The 11,819-nt window shown below is 44.0% G+C and overlaps 1 protein-coding gene across 1 annotated transcript; it reads left to right on the top strand.

Annotated features, from left to right (window-relative positions):
* Window positions 1–5,220: 5,220 nt before the first annotated feature.
* Window positions 5,221–8,112, top strand: LOC111947055. Its single transcript, XM_023952787.1, has 2 exons — window positions 5,221–5,366; window positions 5,556–8,112. The coding sequence occupies exons 1-2, from the start codon at window positions 5,248–5,250 to the stop codon at window positions 6,913–6,915; spliced, it is 1,479 nt and encodes a 492-aa protein (XP_023808555.1). The 5' UTR covers window positions 5,221–5,247; the 3' UTR covers window positions 6,916–8,112.
* Window positions 8,113–11,819: the final 3,707 nt, after the last annotated feature.

Genomic DNA, 11,819 nt, shown 5'->3' with positions numbered 1-11,819 from the left:
GGCTTTAGTCACAGATCAACCAATCTGTATAGAACAAGCCACCTCCTCCTTAGCCACCCACCCTAAATCAGGCACAAAACTCTCTGAACCCACCAATCACCTTGCCCGAGCCCACCGCAAAATTCAGGACTGGTCTTTCAAACCAAAAAGACCAGTACTGATACTGGGGGATTCTAACATCAAACGCATCCCGGCCCATAATTTTGACCAAATACAGTTGGACAGCTACCCCGGAGCAAAGGCTTATCATTTTCTCAAACTCATTGAGAAGACCCCGACATACCCCGAGGTTAAGATTGTTGTGTTTTCCGTGGGAATCAACAATAAGGATGAGGATCCAAGGAAAACCACCATCAAACAGCTTAAGTCTCTCTTTCGTCAAGCCAAGTCGACCTTCCCCAATGCCGACATTTATTTCCCAGTTATAAACTTCTCACCAAAGCTCACCAACCCTCAAAAAAATAATCTAAAACTAATCAATAATACAATGGTTAATACAGTCCCGTTCTTACTTGAAATCCCCCACGACACATTTTATACAGAAAAAGACAACATTCACTGGACCCCCTCAACAGCGGAATTCATTTTTCTTAACTGGGTAGACCAACTAAATTTACAGTAAATTCCAAGTCTACACCGACACCTCCATCCCAAACACCCAGCATACATGCAACCCGGGACCTGGGCTGGGACTCTCAATCCAATATTTTGAATCTTTCAGTTCTCTTCTCCCCCTCCCCCACACTGTGTAATATCCTTGAGAGGGGGCTCTCATTTATTCCCAGACCTACTCATCTTGATTGGGAGGAACTTCAGAGGGACCTTCACCTTTATCATAGAAGAATCAAACTAATTGACTATTTCTCCACCAGCACCAAAAACTATCAACACACTCAATTTACTCATCAGTCACATTGGGAACCGGAACAATCAAGCTTAAACCAACATACCAAAACACTCATACTGGCAGACAATCGGGCCCTGCAACGATTTCGTCCTCCGACGGATGTCCCAGACAATCTGTCGGGGGATGAACGCAGGGCCCTAAAAGAGCTTCTCCGCAACCCAAATATCATTATTAAACCTGCAGACAAAGGATCAAAAATTGTCATCATGGACCGTCACCAATATTTACTCGAAGCTAATAGACAACTTGACAATATCACATATTACAGACGCATACATAATAGTATTCAACCGCAAACTCAAATCACCCTTCGAACCATAATCCAGACACTCTATAGAAAAAAGCACATTACAGCCAAGCAACGAGATTTTTTATTTGGACCAGATACACCACGACCCCGATATTTTTATTTACTCCCAAAAATCCACAAAGACCTACATACCTGGACCGTTCCCTCTGAAGTCCCTCCTGGGCGACCAATAGTTTCTGATTGTAACAGTGCCACCTATCATGTTTCACAATACATTGAACATTTTTTGGGCCCCCTCTCCACCAAACATCCCAGTTATGTCAAAGACACATATCACTTCCTGGAAATAATCCGGCCCATGGCTGTCCCCACAACGGCTTATCTCTTTACTCTTGATGTAGACAGCCTATACACCAACATCAACACCCAATTAGGCCTACAAACCCTCCAACACATTTTTCAAAATTACCCAGACCCCAAAAGACCGGACCAGGAACTTTTATCACTTATAGAACTTTGCCTCAACAATAATGATTTTTTATTCAACGATCAATACTACCTTCAGGTTAATGGGACAGCCATGGGCCAGAGATTTGCTCCCTCATATGCCAACCTCTATATGAGCGAGTGGGAGCGGGAAGCCTTGGCCAAATGCCCCCTCAAACCCATCCTCTTCCTCCGCTACTTAGATGATATATTCGGTATATGGCCTCATTCTCTCATCCAATTCAAAGATTTTATCGAGACTCTTAACAATCATCATCCCTCCATTTCGGTTAAGCACACAATAGACTCCCACCAAATAAACTTTTTAGATACAACAGTTTTTCTCACAGTCTCTAACACTACCCACAATACTTTACAGACCAAAGTTTTCTTTAAACCCACTGATACACATGCATTACTCCATAAATCTAGCTACCATCCCAAACACACATTCAAAGGTATCATTAAATCACAAATCATCCGGTTCCATCGCATTTGCTCCAATCTCTCAGACTTTCACCATGCCACCAGTATACTTTTTAAAAGCCTCAGACCCCGAGGTTACTCTAAAAGATTCCTCCGCTCCCTTAAAAATTCCACCTTGGCTTCCCTTGCTCCCACTCGCTCTCCCCCCTCCTGCCCAGCCCACGGGCACCCTGTCGGGCCATCCAGCTCCTCCCCCTACCCTAACCAGGGTCTGCATCCCCCAAAACAGGATCCAAAACAGGATTCCTCCACTCCCTACCCGAACCAGGGTCTGTACCCTTCTACCTCAGAGCTGGTTAGCCACCATTCATCACACACACCACAAACACAGGATAATCCATCATCTCCCACACATCTCATCCCTTACGTTTCCACCTTTTCTCACAGAATTACCGCCTTTCATAAAATCATTAAGAAAAACTTTTGCAGACTACAGAGCAATCTTCCATCATTTCAGAACCATAAAATCATTTCATCATATAGAAAACACAAGAGCCTCCAGTCTATACTCACCAGATCCAAATACTCAGAAAATAAAAAAATCCCACCACTTCCCTACAGTATACATTATAAGTACAGAAAATACATTAGAAATCTTCATACAGGTACAGGATTTCCAACCATAGGCTCCCTGGCAATCACCACCACCAATGTAGTATATATCATCACTTGTACCTTCTGTCACACTCACTACATTGGAGAAACGAAACATTCCATTCAGACCCGGTTATCCCAACACCTTTACAACATTGGGAAAGGTCGACTTGGAACCCTACTAGTACAACATTTTCAAACACATCCGATAACCCACTTAATTATATCCGGCCTAGAAAGCAATGACCGTTGGACATATGGACAGAGGAGGAGGGCAGAGAGAGCTTGGATCCACAAACTTAGGACAACCACACCAGGGGGACTTAATGACGAATAACTCATCCTTCCCCCCCCCCCTTTCCGTATGACCCCCTCCTCCAACCTTAACAAAAAAAACCATCCTAATGTTCCCCCCTTTTTTTTTTTTTTTTTTTTTTTTTTTTTTTTTTTTTTTTTTTTTTTTTAGAGGTCACCAAGGTTTTGTACGTTATTTTATTACTAACTTTTATACTAACTCTAGCATGTTTTAATATTTATTTACTCGTGTGTGTATATATGTGTATATATTATTCCTTTTAAGCACTTACTTTTAGTACTTCTTTATGGTTTTACAGCACTTAATACTAACCCTCTTGGAGCACTTCCATTGTTGACCTCTTAAATTGTTTGTATTTTACTATTATAATTACTATTATAATAGTGAAATACTATTATACTACAAAACCCTTTTTTTTTTTTAATTACTTTGTCCCCTTCTTGCAGTACATTTACACTGCCCATCATTAGGTCCTCCAACCAGTTTAGCTCATGCTGAATTACAATGCCTTCCATCCAGAAAACCAGGGTTCAAAACCAGGCTATTCCTTTCTTCTGTATTTAATTGTTTACAAAAAAAATTTTTCTCTCTTTCTTTCTACTGCTCAGTAGGCCCGTGCAAAAAAAAGTTTAACTTAAACCCTACCCCAACCCCAACCCCAACCCAAACCCTAACCCTAACCCTAACCCTAACCCTAACCCTAACCCCTAACCCTAACCCTAACCCTAACCCTAACCCTAACCCTAACCCTAACCCTCACCTCGTCTACCACAGCAACAAAAAGCAGTCCTTGACTATATGAACGAACACATTGGAGAACTGTTTAATCACATTTACTTTTCAGATGACTCCATTGAGACAGAGCAGGACAATGTGCACTGGACTGCCGACACAGCCGTGAGGATGCTGAAACTCTGGAGTCCTTGGTTAAAATAATTCTCCCCCATCAACCTGCTTCAGAGGGTGGGAAAAGACTGAATTAGTGATCTAAAATTTAAAATCCTTTGTCTTTGTTTCAGGACAGCTCCAGGTCATATAAAGAGCAAACCAGAGTTTTTCCCTCCTTGTCCACCAGAGTGTACTAACGAGTAACAAATTCTAATATTAATGTTTTGACATGTCATTTTTGGACTTACCATGGCTTTTTGTCTTTCCTTTTAATCATTCCCCCTCAGGTACCCCTAATCTCTCCAGATGATTACATCTTTTAACCCTAACCCAGTTTATTTTGATCTCTAACCCTAACCAAAGAATTTTTTGCCTCAATTCTAACCCTAATATTCATAAAACTTTGAACTCATCCGTTTCAATTTAGGGGTGGAAGGCGATGCTGTGTTTTTAACCCTTCCTTACCTGCAGCGATTTCCAGACAGGTTTCCTCAGCACAAGGGAACCCTGAAACACAAGGGCATAAACCCTTTCCAGAGGAGATGAGGGTGGAGCCATGGTCGAGACAGAGATGGCCCGTGCATCAGGACCCCATGCTCGGCATGGGGTTCTTAATTTTCTCACTCCTAATCAGCCAGAGCCCTCTGATTCTTTGCCAGGCTTCTTCCTTTTCTCCTCCATCATCTAACTCCAGTTGGAAGGACACATGCTGCAAATATACAATCAGTTCAATTTTGATTTAAAAGAAGAAAAAAGTATTGGTTTAAAAGCATTTGTAATGTCTGATTGGTAACCTTACAATATATGTTCATGTTTTATTGTTCAAATAGTTTAAACATGACTCCTTTTATGTGTAAATAGTTAAAAGTGATTTTTTTACATGCAAGTACAAAATGACAACAGTCATTGAATGTAACCCTCCGAGTTGGAATATTCCCATACTCCGCCGGGCCAGTGGAGGGCGCACTCTGCCCAGAGACAAGCAGCGATTGGTCACTGAAGGACCCAGGTGCATTTTGGGTATTGATCCGTGTTGTTGACGGTGACTTGACTTTGATCTCCAGACAGAGCGGACCTCACTCGGAGCGCAGCTGCAATTGCAGGTTTTCATACTCTATTCGAATTTATTCAAAGCCATTGCCTGATGAAGACTCTTTACTGTTCGAAACGTTGCAACTTCGGCTTGTATATAGTTCTATTTTAAACCTGAACGCTCCATTAATAAACCGAAATTCATCGGTGAAAACACGACTCGTCCTCCATTTTGTATTAGCTTTAGCTTCTTAGTAGCCACGTCTGATAGAGCCTTATTGAGCTAATATGGCACCGAGGCCACATGAAGGCGACTGGATACAAGTCCAATCCAGGAGATGCAGAAGAAGAGGCCGTGTGTTCGAGCGAGACTACAGCAGCACGTCATCCAGTCATCCACACCACATCAAGGGGCGCTCCTACGCTGACGCAGCCAGGGGGGACCCGCAGCAGCAGAGAGAGCCCAGCCCTTTTGAGCGACAACACGCACGACGCCGCAGTACACCGCCAGCATCCTATTACTGGCGTGTTTACCCTGACGATGAGGAGAATCTGCGTGCTCAGGGACCCCAAAGGATCGCCAGATACCCAAACCAAGATGGCGGCCACTGGGTCACAACACGGGGAGCGGAAACCAGAGCCCCCCCACATAGAGTGCAGTCGGACGACCCAGACTTTACACAGAAGGTGCGTGTCATTAATAAACTCATAAAAGCAGTGCACCACCTTAATAATGTATCCAAAGAGGCTTATCCTCCATCCTTATGCAGAATAAGTCAAAATCTAACTGCAATCATCAAACCCTCCTCTCCCAATTTACAAACATTGAGTCTCATAGAGGGTAATGCTGAAAACTGGGCCTACACCACCATCCTGATTCTGAGGGAACACTATCAGAATAACATAGACTTGGAGCTGAACAGACTGTCCCAGCTCTCCACAGGAGGTTGGAGAGGACCCTTTGAGATCGCCACCTGCTGGGCTAAGAGACACCTGGGCACGCGTTTGAAGCAAGAAACCCTGGACCGCTGCCAGAGAATGCTCACCACCAGGTTAAAAGAACCGGTCCCCCCCTCTCCTCCTCACTCTGTTGCAGAACTCACAGAGGAACCAGAGGAACACCCAAGCTTCGAGCTGGCTCCATCATCTCCACCAGCAGCAATCCAGCCTCTCTCTATAAGACCACACAGCGCAGCAGAAGCACATAAACGGTCCCCCAAGAAGACAAAGAAGAAACACACAGAAGGGGACAGCTCTCTACTGACTCCTCCTCCATCACGAGAGAAGCCCACTCCTGCAGCAGAACCATCTTCCATCCTGGGGCTGCAGCCAGCAGATGCTCAGCGTGTGTCACAGGAGCAAAGCAGCGAAGCTCCTCACTCCACCCCAGCGAGACGTGCAGCACATTCTACAGCAGCTGTGCAGGTATGCAGACCAATGCGACATGCCACCACCACCCACAAACTCCTAGACTGGCATCTTCACATACGTCAGGAGGTTGTCATTATGGGGGATTCCAACATTGGCAGACTTCCAGCTTTTAAGTCTGGCCACATCCAGGTGGACAGCTTTCCTGAAGCCACATGGCGTGATGCGGAATTCCTTCTGAAGAACGCCACCTGCCACACCTCACCAAGGACCCTTTTACTGTCCTTTGGCATCCACCAGAGGACTCATGAGGACAAGGATGTCCCTGTGACTGAAATGTTTCAAACATTCAAAGTGGCAGAACAACTGTTTCCAGATGCCACAATTGTAATCCCTATGATCGGATACTCACCTCGTCTACCACAGCAACAAAAAGCAGTCCTTGACTATATGAACGAACACATTGGAGAACTGTTTAATCACATCTACTTTTCAGATGACTCCATTGAGACAGAGCAGGACAATGTGCACTGGACTGCCGACACAGCCGTGAGGATGCTGAAACTCTGGAGTCCTTGGTTAAAATAATTCTCCCCCATCAACCTGCTTCAGAGGGTGGGAAAAGACTGAATTAGTGATCTAAAATTTAGAATCCTTTGTCTTTGTTTCAGGACAGCTCCAGGTCATATAAAGAGCAAACCAGAGTTTTTCCCTCCTTGTCCACCAGAGTGTACTAACGAGTAACAAATTCTAATATTAATGTTTTGACATGTCATTTTTGGACTTACCATGGCTTTTTGTCTTTCCTTTTAATCATTCCCCCTCAGGTACCCCTAATCTCTCCAGATGATTACATCTTTTAACCCTAACCCAGTTTATTTTGATCTCTAACCCTAACCAAAGAATTTTTTGCCTCAATTCTAACCCTAATATTCATAAAACTTTGAACTCATCCGTTTCAATTTAGGGGTGGAAGGCGATGCTGTGTTTTTAACCCTTCCTTACCTGCAGCGATTTCCAGACAGGTTTCCTCAGCACAAGGGAACCCTGAAACACAAGGGCATAAACCCTTTCCAGAGGAGATGAGGGTGGAGCCATGGTCGAGACAGAGATGGCCCGTGCATCAGGACCCCATGCTCGGCATGGGGTTCTTAATTTTCTCACTCCTAATCAGCCAGAGCCCTCTGATTCTTTGCCAGGCTTCTTCCTTTTCTCCTCCATCATCTAACTCCAGTTGGAAGGACACATGCTGCAAATATACAATCAGTTCAATTTTGATTTAAAAGAAGAAAAAAGTATTGGTTTAAAAGCATTTTGTAATGTCTGATTGGTAACCTTACAATATATGTTCATGTTTTATTGTTCAAATAGTTTAAACATGACTCCTTTTATGTGTAAATAGTTAAAAGTGATTTTTTTTACATGCAAGTACAAAATGACAACAGTCATTGAATGTAACCCTCCGAGTTGGAATATTCCCATACTCCGCCGGGCCAGTGGAGGGCGCACTCTGCCCAGAGACAAGCAGCGATTGGTCACTGAAGGACCCAGGTGCATTTTGGGTATTGATCCGTGTTGTTGACGGTGACTTGACTTTGATCTCCAGACAGAGCGGACCTCACTCGGAGCGCAGCTGCAATTGCAGGTTTTCATACTCTATTCGAATTTATTCAAAGCCATTGCCTGATGAAGACTCTTTACTGTTCGAAACGTTGCAACTTCGGCTTGTATATAGTTCTATTTTAAACCTGAACGCTCCATTAATAAACCGAAATTCATCGGTGAAAACACGACTCGTCCTCCATTTTGTATTAGCTTTAGCTTCTTAGTAGCCACGTCTGATAGAGCCTTATTGAGCTAATATGGCACCGAGGCCACATGAAGGCGACTGGATACAAGTCCAATCCAGGAGATGCAGAAGAAGAGGCCGTGTGTTCGAGCGAGACTACAGCAGCACGTCATCCAGTCATCCACACCACATCAAGGGGCGCTCCTACGCTGACGCAGCCAGGGGGGACCCGCAGCAGCAGAGAGAGCCCAGCCCTTTTGAGCGACAACACGCACGACGCCGCAGTACACCGCCAGCATCCTATTACTGGCGTGTTTACCCTGACGATGAGGAGAATCTGCGTGCTCAGGGACCCCAAAGGATCGCCAGATACCCAAACCAAGATGGCGGCCACTGGGTCACAACACGGGGAGCGGAAACCAGAGCCCCCCCACATAGAGTGCAGTCGGACGACCCAGACTTTACACAGAAGGTGCGTGTCATTAATAAACTCATAAAAGCAGTGCACCACCTTAATAATGTATCCAAAGAGGCTTATCCTCCATCCTTATGCAGAATAAGTCAAAATCTAACTGCAATCATCAAACCCTCCTCTCCCAATTTACAAACATTGAGTCTCATAGAGGGTAATGCTGAAAACTGGGCCTACACCACCATCCTGATTCTGAGGGAACACTATCAGAATAACATAGACTTGGAGCTGAACAGACTGTCCCAGCTCTCCACAGGAGGTTGGAGAGGACCCTTTGAGATCGCCACATGCTGGGCTAAGAGACACCTGGGCACGCGTTTGAAGCAAGAAACCCTGGACCGCTGCCAGAGAATGCTCACCACCAGGTTAAAAGAACCGGTCCCCCCCTCTCCTCCTCACTCTGTTGCAGAACTCACAGAGGAACCAGAGGAACACCCAAGCTTCGAGCTGGCTCCATCATCTCCACCAGCAGCAATCCAGCCTCTCTCTATAAGACCACACAGCGCAGCAGAAGCACATAAACGGTCCCCCAAGAAGACAAAGAAGAAACACACAGAAGGGGACAGCTCTCTACTGACTCCTCCTCCATCACGAGAGAAGCCCACTCCTGCAGCAGAACCATCTTCCATCCTGGGGCTGCAGCCAGCAGATGCTCAGCGTGTGTCACAGGAGCAAAGCAGCGAAGCTCCTCACTCCACCCCAGCGAGACGTGCAGCACATTCTACAGCAGCTGTGCAGGTATGCAGACCAATGCGACATGCCACCACCACCCACAAACTCCTAGACTGGCATCTTCACATACGTCAGGAGGTTGTCATTATGGGGGATTCCAACATTGGCAGACTTCCAGCTTTTAAGTCTGGCCACATCCAGGTGGACAGCTTTCCTGAAGCCACATGGCGTGATGCGGAATTCCTTCTGAAGAACGCCACCTGCCACACCTCACCAAGGACCCTTTTACTGTCCTTTGGCATCCACCAGAGGACTCATGAGGACAAGGATGTCCCTGTGACTGAAATGTTTCAAACATTCAAAGTGGCAGAACAACTGTTTCCAGATGCCACAATTGTAATCCCTATGATCGGATACTCACCTCGTCTACCACAGCAACAAAAAGCAGTCCTTGACTATATGAACGAACACATTGGAGAACTGTTTAATCACATCTACTTTTCAGATGACTCCATTGAGACAGAGCAGGACAATGTGCACTGGACTGCCGACACAGCCGTGAGGATGCTGAAACTCTGGAGTCCTTGGTTAAAATAATTCTCCCCCATCAACCTGCTTCAGAGGGTGGGAAAAGACTGAATTAGTGATCTAAAATTTAGAATCCTTTGTCTTTGTTTCAGGACAGCTCCAGGTCATATAAAGAGCAAACCAGAGTTTTTCCCTCCTTGTCCACCAGAGTGTACTAACGAGTAACAAATTCTAATATTAATGTTTTGACATGTCATTTTTGGACTTACCATGGCTTTTTGTCTTTCCTTTTAATCATTCCCCCTCAGGTACCCCTAATCTCTCCAGATGATTACATCTTTTAACCCTAACCCAGTTTATTTTGATCTCTAACCCTAACCAAAGAATTTTTTGCCTCAATTCTAACCCTAATATTCATAAAACTTTGAACTCATCCGTTTCAATTTAGGGGTGGAAGGCGATGCTGTGTTTTTAACCCTTCCTTACCTGCAGCGATTTCCAGACAGGTTTCCTCAGCACAAGGGAACCCTGAAACACAAGGGCATAAACCCTTTCCAGAGGAGATGAGGGTGGAGCCATGGTCGAGACAGAGATGGCCCGTGCATCAGGACCCCATGCTCGGCATGGGGTTCTTAATTTTCTCACTCCTAACCCTAACCCTAACCCTAACCCTACCCTAACCCTACCCTAACCCTAACCCTAACCCTAACCCTAACCCGAAATCTAACCCTAACCCTAACCCGAAATCTAACACTAACCTGGCCCTTTAATCAAATTCTAACCCTAACCAAAGTATTTAGCCCTAACCCTAACCAAATTGAGTATGTAGCCCTAACCCTAATCAAATGGTTGAAATATTAAATCAAATTTAGAATTTAGCCCCAACCCTAACCAAACTGTTGAAATATTAAACCAAATTAAGAATTTAGCCCTAACCTAATCATAAAAACATCATATCATTGCATAAATGTATTCTTGTTAAAAACATAATTTGAAAATGTGTTATATAAATTCATTATACGCAATACAAAAGTAAGTTCCAAAAATAAAACACATATAAATGCATAGGGCTATGAAAATTGGCATAAGAAACATTTTTTTAAAAATAGTGAAAATTCATAATGATTTTAATTAAAAGTAATGAATACTAAGTAAATTTACGTTTTAAATAGTTAAAATTGAATTTGGCAATTGATTCATGCATTAAATAACTTAAAAAACAACTTTAAAATAAAGGGTATAAATAAAAAGAAACTGGAAAAAAGAAAATGGGAAAATACAAGGGGGTGGAGCCAGGAGGCTATATATTGGGACAGGCTGAACAGAGCTCATTTCTGCTCTGCTCTTCGTAGGGACAACATCTCCACAAGTGCCAGCCAATTTAGCCACAGTGATTTGCGTGCTGTATAGGCCTGAAGAAGACCTTATTAGAGGTCGAAACGTTGCCGCTGTAGCACGCATTTTTTTGCTTTTTCGCTCTTTTGCTTTTGAACACGTGTTTCTTTTGAACACTTGTGTCTTTTTTCTTTTTCTTGTGTTAAAAAAAACATTTCTTTTTGAATTTGATTATTTTGTTTCACAAAAAACTTAAAAAAAACAAAAAAACATTTAAATAACATTAAAACAAACAAAAAGAACATTTTCACACACGCCTTATTAAATTAGAATAACAAAGGCGAACAGGACAATAAAAAAACAAAAAAAATCTAATCAAATGGACGGGGAGTGGACACTTGTCCGTCCGCGGAGGGGGAGGAAACAAACCTTCCCAAAATATCAGAGGGGTCATAGCAGCGATACCCACTTTGGGATGGACCGTGTACCGCCCAACTTCCGCGGAAGGGGGGCTACAACCATTCGCCCTAACCCTAACCCTAACCCTAACCCTAACCCTAACCTAACCCTAACCCTAACCCTAACCTAACCCCTAACCCTAACCCTAACCCTAACCCTAACCCTAACCCTAACCACTGGGCAGAGGAAGAGGGCAGAAAAAATTTGGATACATAAATTAGGGACAACCATACCAGG

The sequence above is a fragment of the Oryzias latipes genome, chromosome 24, assembly GCF_002234675.1.
Source record: "Oryzias latipes chromosome 24, ASM223467v1".
NCBI lineage: Eukaryota > Metazoa > Chordata > Actinopteri > Beloniformes > Adrianichthyidae > Oryzias > Oryzias latipes.
Note: the sequence above shows the minus strand (reverse complement) of the source record. Positions and strands in the feature narration are given on the sequence as shown.

Excerpts from the sequence above, each read along its gene's own strand:
- LOC111947055 (XM_023952787.1), top strand. The coding sequence starts at position 5,248 with ATGGCACCGAGGCCACATGAAGGCGACTGGATACAAGTCCAATCCAGG. Across the intron at positions 5,367-5,555 it reads TCCAGTCATCCACACCACAT|AGATGGCGGCCACTGGGTCA; the intron begins CAAGGGGCGCTC and ends ATACCCAAACCA.